Source organism: Phacochoerus africanus, chromosome 4, assembly GCF_016906955.1.
Source record: "Phacochoerus africanus isolate WHEZ1 chromosome 4, ROS_Pafr_v1, whole genome shotgun sequence".
NCBI lineage: Eukaryota > Metazoa > Chordata > Mammalia > Artiodactyla > Suidae > Phacochoerus > Phacochoerus africanus.
This window is the reverse complement of record NC_062547.1, coordinates 150,555,898-150,568,796: the sequence shown is the minus strand read 5'-3', so window position 1 is coordinate 150,568,796 and position 12,899 is coordinate 150,555,898. Positions and strand designations below refer to the sequence as shown.

Sequence of the window (12,899 nt, the reverse complement as noted above, 5' to 3'; positions counted from 1 at the left end):
CATATGCCAAGGATGCAGCCCTAAAAAGAGACAAAAAGACCAAAAAAAAAAAATCTGTTTAGAGCAGGGGTTCTTAACTTGGTTCAGGAATATCTCCTCTTCCACTCAAAGAGATCAGCGAATTGAATAGGAGAAAAATTCCGTCTTTGTTTTTGTGAACTTCATACTGAATCTAGTTTTTCGTCTTTTCTAGACGTAGGCAACAAACCCCCACTAGTTTTGGCAGTACCTATGGTTTTGTCGCTAGTAGGAACCACGTTTTCTTCATATCACATTATTGTTGCGTGGACCTCAAAGTAATCCTTACGCCCATCACTGTTGGAGAATTACACTACTAACTAGACCTACCCCTGAGTCACACTAATGCTTCAGTAAAGAGCATGTGTATTACTATGCCAAGGTCGATATCAAAGTAATGTTACGGTAACCAAATTTCCCTCAAGTTGGTTTCCTTTATAATGCTACACATTTTATTTTATGCAATTAAAACACTCTGAGGAGGGATGGATGGGCCTCATTAGACTTTCAAAGGTGGAGGATCCATGGCAACAAAAGAGATTTAGAACTCTTGGGGCGTAGAACTAGTTACTTCAACTCCCACCCACACACAACTTGTTGGGATAAGTTCTTGGTCATTGAGCTAAATAAAATGTATGTATTTTATTAATAAATGAATCTCAATTGGTAGCTTTTCAATATTTATTTTTCCTTTTCTAGTCTTGTTCAATTTTAAATTGCGTCCATGCTTGTTAATGCCCTCCCCAGGGATGTGAGATTGTAATGGTGGGAAAATCAGCCAGTTAAAAAAGGTTTAAGCAGTTCTGGGAAAGGTTCAGTGAAGTAATAGATTGAGTTAGTATCTAAAATTTTTTGCAGTCTTCACATTATCACAGTTGTTGCTCTGATCACCATACCCACAGCTAAAACTGTGGTTCTTTTCCTCCATAGTGACTCAATCCATTTTCAACATATGGGGAAATTGTCACTAGATATTTGTGTTTCTGGTTTTAGTTGTCTACTTGCTTTTATTCTCCAGAAAATTGAGTGTTTCTTTATTAAACCTGATTTTCTAGTTCCATACAGTAGCCAGAAAGCAGTATCGAGTGTCCCTCCCAAGTGAAAGTACTCTGGATCCAAACCCATTTCAGAGATATTTCTACAAATTGTAAATCCAAAGGATTATGAATGAAAAACTTGTGTTGCTGACCTTATAAAATACGAACGTATTTTCAATGTGAAATTGCAAGAAAAGGAAGTGACTCAGTGGTCCTAAGTTGTTGGCAGCAGGAGGAAGGAGGTTTAAGAGCATTCAGCCCTAGGGTCTTAGATTCAAAGTGAAATGAAGGCCAGAACCGCCACAGGTCTCAGCAGCAGATGTGGGCAGAGCAGTTGAGGAGAATCAGAGTTGAACAGTAATCTTGTATGCTAAGAATTCGTGGAAATGAGGAGGTGACCCACGTCTAGTACTGTCTCTAATTCTTCCCAGGGGCGAAGAGTCACCATGGATCAAAATGCAGTCAAACCTGTGCCTTATGGGTCTGTCTTCGTGATGAATACCATTAATTAAATGGAGCTTAATACGTACTAACAACTCTGGGTTAAAGGGGTTACACTGGCTTAAGACTCGAGTTCGTAGATGCCTCCAGCTTCCAGAAGTATTCAACAAGTAAAATAAATCCAGTACTGGGGAGACTGTAACTTTCGAGACTCAGGAATTTAAGTCGAGGGTAGAGGAGCTGTGCCGTGGAGGGAGGAGTCTGGTCTCAGGAGGGGGAGTGGGGAGCCACCTTCTGGACTCTTGGAAAGAAACTGTTAACCTCAGTGCACCCACACCAAAAACAAAGCAAAAAAGGAAATGAAGCCGGCATGGCATAATGAGAAGCAAGAGGGAAGGAAGATACGGGAACAGATAAGCAGTTACCTGTAGGTAATTTTTTTGGTCCATGGTGTTTTGAGTGCTGCTGAAGGGTGGGGAAAAGAGCTATAGCTTGTTGTGGGTTTGTTCGGGGTTTTTTTGGCTGCACTAGCAGACGTGGAAGTTAACCAGGCCAGGGCTTGAACCTGAGCCATATCAGAGACCCAGGCCACTGCAGTGGCAACACCAGATCCTTAACCTATTGTGCCACGAGAGAACTTAGAATATAATAAAAGACAGTATTGTTACAGATAGCATACATAAATGTTAATGTATAGGAACATGAAAAGAAATTCAGACAAAAGAGTAGGGTGACTGGAACTGCTAGCAATGAACCCTAAAGGGAGAATTAGAGCTAATAGCTCTTAGACTTAAGCAAGATTATATTAGACCAAATCCTTAATTTCTTCCCGCATGAAAAGGAGTATAAACGTTGGATGATGATGAGTTGGCAAGAGACTAAGTTTGTGATACAGTGTCTTGAGAATGTGGATGGTATGAAAACAGGTTTATTAGTGCATGGATTCAAGTGCTTAGACTTTTTAGTTGTTCACTGAGGACTCTGACAATAATCTAAAGATGGAAGCATTTTCTTTTCAGGGCCGCATTTGCAGCATATGGAAGTTCCCAGGCCAGGGGTCGAATCGGAGCTGTAGCTGCCGGCCTACACCACAGCCACAGCAACTGGGGATCCGAGCCAAACCTGCAACCTACACCGCAGCTCACGGCAGTGCTGGATCTTGAACCTACTGAGCAAGGCCAGGGATCCAGCCAACATCCTCGTGGATGCTAGTCGGGTTCGTTACTGCTTCGCCACAGCAGGAACTCCAAGATAGAAAGATATATGGCCAACTTTTTGTTTTTCAAGGCTCTTATACTGATTTAATTTTATTATGTCCCAGCTATACTCTACTGATATTTCCCTGGTTATTTATAGAATTTAAAGCACTTTAGTCTGGCATTCAAGAGTCTATATAATACAGCCCCGAACTCTCAACCACTTTGACTCTCCCTGTTACACGGGCCGATAGTCTGTTCCTTCCTCTGCTTGGCACACCTGCTGTCCCCATCAGAATATCCTTCTTCCAGCTTCCTAGTCAGATTCGTTTCTGCTGTGCCACAGTGGAACTCCATTGCTTGCTTGCTTGCTTGCTTTAAATTAGGGCTACATGTATGGAAGTTCCCAGGTTACGGGTCTAATCGGAATTGCAGCTGCCACAGGCCACGCCAGATTTGAGTCAGGACTGCAACCTATACCACAGCTCATGGCAGTGCCGGATTGTTAACCCACTGAGTGAGACCAGGGATCGAACCTACATTCTCATGGGTACTACTCAGGTTCATAACCCACTGAGCCACAACGGGAACTCCCCTAATTTTTTAACTAGAAATAGTCTCTGTTTGGGTTTATAGGAAAGGAAATGAGAGCAGAGATGGACCTTACCTTTCCTTAGCATCTTCTTCAGACCTTAAACCACTTTTTTTTTTTTTTTGTCTTTTTGCCATTTCTAGGGCCGCTCCTGCGGCATATGGAGGTTCCCAGGCTAGGGATTGAATCGGAGCTACAGCCACTGGCCTATGCTGTGTCTTTGACCTACACCACAGCTCACGGCAACACTGGATCCTTAACCCACTGAGCGAGGCCAGAGAGCGAACCCACAACCTCATGGTTCCTAGTCGGATTTGTTAACCACTGAGCCACGATGGGAACTCCAGGAGTAAAGTTTTCATGTTAGTTTGTTTCAGATTATCTGTAAACTTAGATGCCTCAGAGAGATTAGTGCTTACTCATCACCTAGGTTCTCTAAGCCTTAACAGGAGTAGAGTGAGAAACACTAAAGTAACAGTGCCTGAATCAGGGGGTTAAATCTTAGATACAAGCTGTAATCAGTGGCTGTGGGAGTTCTGGGAAATGGAAGACCAGTGTAGGTGAGGCTGCTTAAGGAATGTTTCTTTTGCATCTGGATATTAGGATGTGGGCAAGTGAAAATAGAGAATTTGGAAGCTTTCAGAATAGAGGTGGAGGTGAAGGTAGCATCTGAGTAAATAGGACTTGGATGAGGAGGAAATTGTTGGTAGCTCCTAATCTGTGCGTAGTAGTGTCTGGGTGGTCACACAGGTGGGAAGGGCGTGAATGTTAGCTGTGGAGAACTACGTTACATATTCCTTGAGATTGAAAGGAAGCATGAAAGGTAGAAACACCTGTCGCTTGCGTTTAAGGAGTTATACTAATCTCTAAGCAGAAGTACTTAAATACATGTCTTAACCTCATATACTTATACAAGTAAAAAAGATGCCCAATAACTTGATGGGTGTTGTTTTAAACTGTGTTTCTGAGAGTTCCTGTTGTGGCTCTGTTAACAACGAACCCAACTAGCATTCATGAGGACATGGGTTCCATCCCTGGCCTCTCTCAGTAGGTTAAGGATCCTGTGTTGCCGTGAACTGTGGTGTAGGTTGCAGATGAATGTTAGATCATCAAGGGACTAGGTTTTGTATGCTTTTTTTTTTTTTTTGTCTTTTTGCCTTTTCTAGGGCCGCTCCCAAGGCATATGGAGGTTCCCAGGCTAGGGGTCAAATTGGAGCTGCTGCTGCTAAGCCTACCCCACAGCCACAGCAATGCCGGATCCTTAACCCACAGAGCCAGGCCAGGGATCAAACACGCAACCTCATGGTTCCTAGTCGGATTCGTTAACCACTGAGCCACGACGGGAACTCCAAGGTTTTGTATACTTTTACTTCAGCTGTTCGAGAATGACTTCACAGACATGATAAACGAGTAACTCATCAAACATGCCAAAAATAAATTCATTTTCACATTTTGCAGGGAAAAGGTAGCCTGATTGTGCCCACTAGCCTAAGAAAAGCAACAAAATGCCAGTGCGCCAACAGCAGAGTTGATCTGTCCTTATTGTGCTAAAAAACTGTGTTCCGAGCTGCTATAAATTTCCATTTTCTTTTTCTTTTTTTTCTTTTGTCTTTTTAGGGCCGCACCCATGCCATATGGAGGTTCCCGGCTAGGGGTTGAATCTGAACTGCAGCCGCTGGCCTGCATCACAGCCACAGCAGTGCTGGATCCGAGCCACATCTGTGACCCACATCCTCAACCCACTGAGCAAGGCCAGGGATCAAACCTGTGTCCTCATGGATACTAGTGGGGTTTGTTAACCACTGAGCCACGATCGGAACTCTCCTCCATTTTCAATCCTTTATCTTCCATATCGGAATTCAGAACCTTTCACATTCATTCAAGCATTTGTTTGAGAAGAAAGGCTCCCTGTGGGGGGTTTTTGGGGATGGGGTGGAGTTCAAGGTGGGAAAAGATGGGTGAGACATAACATATAACAATATTAAAAGATAAATGATGGGAGTCAGTGGTTAATGAATCCGACTAGGAACCATGAGGTTGCGGGTTCGGTCCCTGCCCTTGCTCAGTGGGTTAAGGATCCGGCGTTGCCATGAACTGTGGTGTAGGTTGCAGACGCGGCTCAGATCCTGTGTTGCTGTGGCTCTGGCATAGGCCGGTGACTATAGCTCCGATTCGACCCCTAGCCTGGGAACCTCCATATGCTGCGGGAGCAGCCCAAAGAAATAGCAAAAAGAGAAAAAAAAAAAAAAGATAAATGATGAATAAATGAATAGATGATGTTCTCCTTTCCTCATTGCTCTTTTGTTTTCCTTCCCTTTTCTCTTCTTTCCTAACTGCAGAGGCAAATCTGCTAGGAAACTACCAGGAACTTGCCATTGCAAACATCCAATAATAAGAATTATGACAGATTTTTAATATAAGTCTAGTTTATCTAGGTTTTACAGAAAAATAAATGATCCTATATAAGATCGCCAAATCCAAAAAAAAAAAAAAGAACACCAAATCCAGTAAGAACTAAAGTAGAGAGGGAAATTAACCAAAAGCCAGAGGCAAAAGAGAAAGCATGGGGCGTTTCCTTGGCACAGTGGGTTAAGGAGCTGGTGTCACTACAGTAGCTCGGGTCACTGATATGGCATGGGTTTGATCTCTGCATGGGTTTGATTCTCCCGGGGAACAAGGGAGAATTAGATGAATTCAGAAATAGTTTTTTGGGTTGTTTTTTCTTCTTCTTCTTCTTCCTTGTCTTTTGTCTTTTTAGGGCCGCACCTGTGGCATATGGAGGTTCCCAGGGTAGGGTTCAAGTCAGAGCTGTAGCTACTGGCCTGCACCACAGCCACAGCAATGCAGGATCCAAGCTGCCTCTGTGACCTACACCACAGCTCACGGCAAGGCTAGATCCTTAACCCACTGAGCAAGGCCAGGGATTGAACCCGCGTCCTCATGGATGCTGGTTGGGTTCATAACCCACTCAGCCAGCATGGGAACTCCTGAATATTTTTAAAACTGTTCAGAAGGTTAATCCCTAGTATCAGTTCTTGGAGTTAACAAAGAAATTACTCCAGTCTAGCTTTAAAATAACTTACTTTTTAAATTTTGGGTGTGGTTTTTTTTTTTTTTTTTTTTTACATTTTAAACAGTAGTCTATTTTCAAGCAGAATTCTTAATCTAGATAAGTTTGAAATAAAAATGGTTGTACTGGAGTTCCCGTCGTGGTTCAGTGGGTTACAAACCCCACTGGTATTTTTTAATTTTTTTTTTAATTAAGGTTGCACCTGTGGCATGTGGACCTTCCCAGGGTAAGGGTTGAATCGGAGCTGCAGCTGAGACTTAAGCCACAGCCATGGCAGCACAGGATCCTTAACCCACCGAGCAAGGCCAGGGATCAAACGCACATCCTCATGGAGACATTGTTAGGTCCTTAACCCCCGAACCACAAAAGGAACTCCCAGTAGTGCTCATTTTTAGGAGATCAGCGGTAGCAGATTTAGAGGCGTGATGAAACCCAAAAGCATTTATTGCAGATCCCGTGTCCTTGGAGTCTCTGAAGCTAGCAGTTGATATTCCTAGAGTTACGGGGACAGACTGTGTATTTATCCACAGTAACACACGATGGGACGACTACAGCATGATGTTCTTCCAGCTAAAAGCAAATGTCATCTTTGTGATAATATTGGTTGTTTTCTATAGTCTGAAACTAAGCAAAAATGCAGCTCCTTATTAATGGTAGGAAATGGGACAAGGGTTACAATAAAGAGGAATCTGTTTTCTGAAATGTTTTGGAATGGATGATAAAACCGCCTTCATTTCTTAAATTAAAAAGCAAGACCAGCTGAGTTGAGGAGCTTGCCCAAGGTCAGTGGGGTCAGTAGGATGCGTAGAGACTTGCATAGAGGGTGTTGCCAAGTCCCAACTTAATTGGTCAGTGGGGTGGCTTTAGACGGAACAGAAGCTGCCAACAATCAGCTTTTTATAATGCCTTCCCTTTTTCTTCCCCTTTGTTTTGTTAGGTGGTATGGTCAGGAAAAAGACTACAATGTGCTCGTGATGGACCTGCTCGGACCCAGCCTCGAAGACCTCTTCAACTTCTGTTCCAGAAGGTTCACAATGAAAACTGTACTCATGTTAGCCGACCAGGTATGTGAAATTTTTATGAGACTAAAAACTGAGGAATACTACTGCTTTAACACCTCATAACTCTAATTTAAATGTGTATAAACCAGAATATTATAATCCCGTGTATCTCTATTTGACCTTTAGATCAGCAAAAGAAAAACAAATCTATCATAAGGTATGGTCGTTCGGGTGTGTTACTCTGATAGGACTTGTAGGTGTTCTCCTGTGGTTAGCGGACAAAAACAGATGGCGCTAGTTTAGTTCTCACCTCTCGTCTGGGAGCTTTCGAGCTTCTCCCACCAGCTAGATTGTTCTAGTGTCGAATGTAACAGGTTTCCTTGTAGGATTTTTTTTGAAGAAAGGATTTGGAGTACATAGATAAATATGTCTATGTTGAAATTTTGGTTAAGTTAGTGGTATGTATTACATGTGGAACCCTTATGAAAGGCGTATTTTTTAAGGAAAAGAAGACACTAAAGTAGCTTAAGGGCCAAGTAGACGCTTCTTGAAGTAAAGGGTTTTCAGCCATTGGTAACATTTAAGCAAAACCGGGGAACATAGAGTTTAGTGGAGAAAAATGAAAGTTTCTGTCATAGAAATCTCTATTAAATACACTAGTAACCTCAGAGAAAGGATGTAATCCAGGGCAGAGGGTTGTGGGGAAGCGTTTATTTGCCGAAGGAGAACACAGCTAAGTCTTGCTCTGTAGAGCAGGTGACGACGGCACATTGGAAGTGGGCTGCAGTCTGTGCCGCCACTTAGACTTTGCCCGCCTTTCCCCCTTGAGTTAATGACCACCATTTCATGCTGGGTATTGCTTAGCTAGGACAAATACGTGCAGAAAGTGAGCCAAATGTTTTGTTTTGGGGTTGTTTTTGGGTTTTGGTTGTTTTTTTTTTTTTTGTTTTGTTTTGTTTTTGTTTTGCTGTGGCATATGGTGGTTCCCAGGCTAGGGGCCTAATCAGAGCTGTAGCCTCCAGCCTACACAAGAGCCACAGCAATGTGGGATCCAAGCCGCATCTGCGACCTACACCACAGCTCATGGCAATCCCAGGTCCTTAACCCACTGAGCGAGGCCAGGGATCAAACCCGAAACCTCATGGTTCCTGGTCGCATTCGTTTCTGCTGTGCCACGGCGGGAGCTCCTTGTTTTAGTTTTTGATACACGAGTTGCTCTGTACCTGAAGGGTGGTGTTTGAGCTTTGTATGCCTCTACTTCCCTGAGAGTATAAATAGTTTAAGCCAGCGATTACAGTTTGACTTCCAAAGACACTCGCCCTGATAGAGAAGTAAGATTGAGAATCTCCATAGCCACGGGGCTAAAAGGTCTGGAGACAGACACAAAGTAGAATCCTGATACGTACTACTGAGAAGAGCAGCAATATATTGGTAGCAAGATAATGTTGGCAGCCTTTGGAGATGGGAAACATTTTCAAATACAATTTGTATTTTATAGAAGAGGTAGGCATATTTGATAATTTGAGAATTAAAACTATTACAGAAGTTCCCGTTGTGGCGCAGTGGGGACTGACAGGTATCCATGAGGATGCAGGTTTGATCCCTGGCCCTGCTAGTTGGGTTGGGGATTTAGCATTGCCTTGAGCTGTGGTGTAGGTCACAGACACAGCTGGGATCCTGAGTTGCTGCGGCTGTGGTATAAGCCGGAGGCTAAGACTCAGATTCTACCCCTAGCCTGGGAACTTCTGTAGGCTGCAGGTGTAGCCCTAAAAATCAAAAACAAAACAAAATGAACTATTATGGAGGAGATGCCTTAATTAAAAGACAAATTTTTTGAAATCTAAACCCATTTATATAACAAATGACTGATAAAAGATTCTTGTATGCAAAGCATTCTTTTTTTTCCAAGCCACATCTACGACCTATGACGCAGCTTGTGGCAACGCCAGGTCCTTAAACTCAATGAAGGAGACCAGGAATCGACAAACGCACGTCCTCACAAAGACAGTGTTGGTTCCTTAACCCGCTGAGACACAATGGGAACTCCTGCCAAGCACTCTTAAGAAAATCAGAGTGTAGATTGGCAGTTCAAGGAATAGTACTAAATCCAAAGAGTCAGTAAAATGAGCAGGTTTGGAGCTATCAGGAAATAGCAGTGAGATTAATATGTGTCACATAGGCAGAAGGTAGAACTAAAATAACTTTGCTGGTAGGAAAAAAACAGTACTGCTAGAAAAATGAATTGTTGCAGCCTATTTTGAAGAGCAATCTGATAGCATTTATCAGAATGAAAAGTATAGGGAGTTCCCTGGTGGTCTGGTGGTTAGGATTTGTTGCTTTCACTGCTATGGCCTGGCTTCAAACTGTGGTCTGGGAACTGAGATCCTACGTAAATAAAGCCCAGGTCCCACATGAAGCTGCTGCACATGGCCACAGGGAAGAAAAAGTATATGTACCCTTCAACCCAGGAACTCCTCCTGTAATCATGGGAGTTATAGCCCATAGAAGGAAAAGCACTGGTAGGATATATTTAAGTGTATTAATAGTGTTATTGTTTATTGTGGGAACATGCTGGAAATAATGGGACTACTGTCAGTTAGGGGGTAATTGGGGAATGCTTCCGTCTATCATAGAGTATTTGTAGCCATTAAGAAGAACACTAAGACCATACCACTTGACTTGGCAGAATTTCCAAGAAATTAAGAAAAGCTTGCTAGAATGGCATGTTTATTACTCAGTTTGGGGATATGATTGCATAAGTACAGAGAAAAAGCATGGGAGAATCCAAAAGTGTGCAGGAGAGGAGACCTAGGGCAGTCAGTCACTCAGTCCCTCTCCACCCAAGCGCACATGAGCATGTGTGTGTGTGTGTGTGTGTGTGTGTGTGTGTGTGTGTGTGTGTGTGTGTGCGCGCGCGCGCGCGCGCGCGTGCGCGCGAGCGAGTGAGCATGGAACTAGACCTGGATAATAACAAGCTGTTTTCACACAGGTACCTTGGGGGGCATAGATTTGGCTTTTAACAACAGAAACAATTCTAAATTTATTACTTTTGTAATTTAAAAATTAAACCGTCTTTCAAGTTAGATAACTGTCGTGTTTATAATCATTAATATTAAAAGAATAAGTCCAAAGGACACTGCAGGTTTCTGCTCTGACATCCATCAACCTAGAGGTAAACAAAGAGCCTGGCTGCCCTTTCTGTTTAATTTTGTCTAGCACTGTCTTTGTGAACTCTAAAGTTTTTAAAGTATACTTGTGATCTTGGAAAATAATTGATGTATTGAGATAATTAAGAAATAACATGTTGCTTAATTCAAATCACTCAACTCAATTATCTCTCCCCCCTTTTTTCCAGATGATCAGTAGAATTGAATATGTGCATACAAAGAACTTTATACACAGAGACATTAAACCAGATAACTTCCTAATGGGTATTGGGCGTCACTGTAATAAGGTTAGTCACATGTTCTTTGCATGAAAGAACAAAGAGTAAACTACTTAAGGAATTGCTTTGGTGAACTTTGAATCTTTAAAAAGTCACAGTAAGCTGAATTTGCTATGGGTAATTGCTTTAAATTGTACTAGACGGATAATCTATTAACTTATGAGCAACTTGAAACACTCTTATTAACTTAGTAACTTGAAATAAATTCTCTCCAACTTACCAACCAAGGTTAGTTAATCTATATGGAAATATAAAATTCCAAGGGCTTTGTAATGAAATATAATCCTCTATGTTACAGTTTTACCTATTTTTCACTTATTCAAATAGCAAAGCAAAAAAATCCCCGAACAAACCCGTATACCTTTCTTCCTGAATGATAAAAATCAAATTTTGACTTTTGTCTCCGAAGTGTGGGTTTTTGTAATATATGAGCTTGTGCCAGCATGGGAGCCACTGACCCATCTGTCCCCATGGCGTTAGCATTTGCTGACTGAGCATGGTTCATAATGAGAATTCTTCAGTCCTTGGATTTGTGTATTCAAAAGGATAACTTTGGGGCCTGTTTCAAAAGTAGTTGACAGTTTCTCACTTGCGTGCCAAGTTGGGTCGGGTTCCCCTCCCTTTCTCCCCCTTTCAAAGGAAAATGCAAGTGAAATGAACTTTCACAACAAAATCGGTGTTCAATGGGGGTCTCAGAATGGTTGAACTTATGGGGTAAATTGGGTTTTAGATAGTGACGCATGACTGTAGTTAGAATCTAATTGTGTTGAAATTTTTTCTGCAATGATTAGTTTTCTGGGTGAATTGCTTGATTTATCAATTCAATGTTGAGCTCGGGCAGACAGGCAGCATATTGGCAATGCATTAAGCATGTGATGATCTGATAGAAATTCTCAACTTCAGGACAACTTGGGGGCTTTTTGTTTTTTGTGTTTTTTGTTTTGTTTTGTTTTTGGAAGGAACATTCCCATTTGTTTTACTAAACTGTTAGGGAATGTTTGGTGTTTTTAGGTCTAGCTATAAATGTTTACCTTCGTTTGCCTGTATGAATGCCAACTTGGAGCCGTTGCCATTAGATCTGGTGTTACTTGTTAATGCGTGAGATGTTACTGTTGATCTGACCCAGTTTTAGGAATTTAAATTTTTTTTTGTTGTTGAAAGCTGAGCTTTAAGTAATAAAAGGTGTTTACATATAACCTTTCTTGCCATTCCCAAATTGCACCTTTTTTTTTTTTTTTTAAATATTGTACAGCTTCTATCTTTGAAGCACCCAGGTCCTTAATTGTTATTGTAATACCTGGTAATTTAATAAAAAATTATTAGTCTTAATTTTAGGGGGCAGTTTTGTCAGTCTGACCCTAATCTTTTGACCATTTCCCAGCCCTTTCCTTCCCGTTTTCTTCCTGTTAGAGACCCATTATCCATGTGATCCGTGCTCTGCATGTTGACATTGCAGAAAGTACATGGTTTTTGTCTTAAATTTAGTGATGGCCTAAATGATACCTCTTTGCCTTTTTCCCCCTTTACAAATAGCTTATTAATCACATAGTTGTGTTAGGAAATCCAAAGTGCCCGGTGATACATAAACCTTTTTAGATGCTTGTGTCCTCTTTTAGAGATAAAAAGGATATTGTGAAGCTGCTTTGCTGTTACTCAGGTTCAGGGAGACCCTAGGGTAGAAGTGCAGTGTTTTTCCTAAGATGCAAATTCTAAATGTTGTACCTAAACAGTTTAGACTAGCGTTCTGTTTATGTAGTTGGTTTTTAGTGTTTTCTGTATTTGCCAGTTGTATGAGACTGGATTCTTTGGTCAGCTTGTTCCAGTAGTTTTCTATTTGTGGGAAAGAGGTTTTTTTGGGGGCTTTTTTTTTGTTTTTTTTTTTTGTTGTTGTTGTTGTTTTTAAGGGGTGGGGGGTTGAGTTTTGTTTTGTTTTTTTTAAGTCACATTTTTTATTTGGGAAATTGTTCTGAATTTGATATTTAGGAGTAGTCACTCCAATCTTAGTGAATTTGCTCATCTCTTCCAGTAATCAGCCCTGCATGCTTATGAAAATAAATTTTTAAGGTGACTAAATGCCTTCTACCTCTTCCTTACTGAAG

At 41.6% G+C, this 12,899-nt stretch overlaps 1 protein-coding gene across 5 annotated transcripts in view; it reads left to right on the top strand.

Annotated features, from left to right (window-relative positions):
- Nucleotides 1-12,899, top strand: part of CSNK1A1 (casein kinase 1 alpha 1) — a 49,854-nt gene that overhangs the window by 15,129 nt on the left and 21,826 nt on the right. For all 5 annotated transcript variants that reach the window (XM_047779031.1, XM_047779029.1, XM_047779028.1 and 2 more), the window contains exons 3-4: nucleotides 7,292-7,418; nucleotides 10,711-10,809. In XM_047779031.1, coding sequence (XP_047634987.1) covers nucleotides 7,292-7,418; nucleotides 10,711-10,809 — 226 coding nt within the window. The remainder of the gene's footprint in view (nucleotides 1-7,291; nucleotides 7,419-10,710; nucleotides 10,810-12,899) is intronic.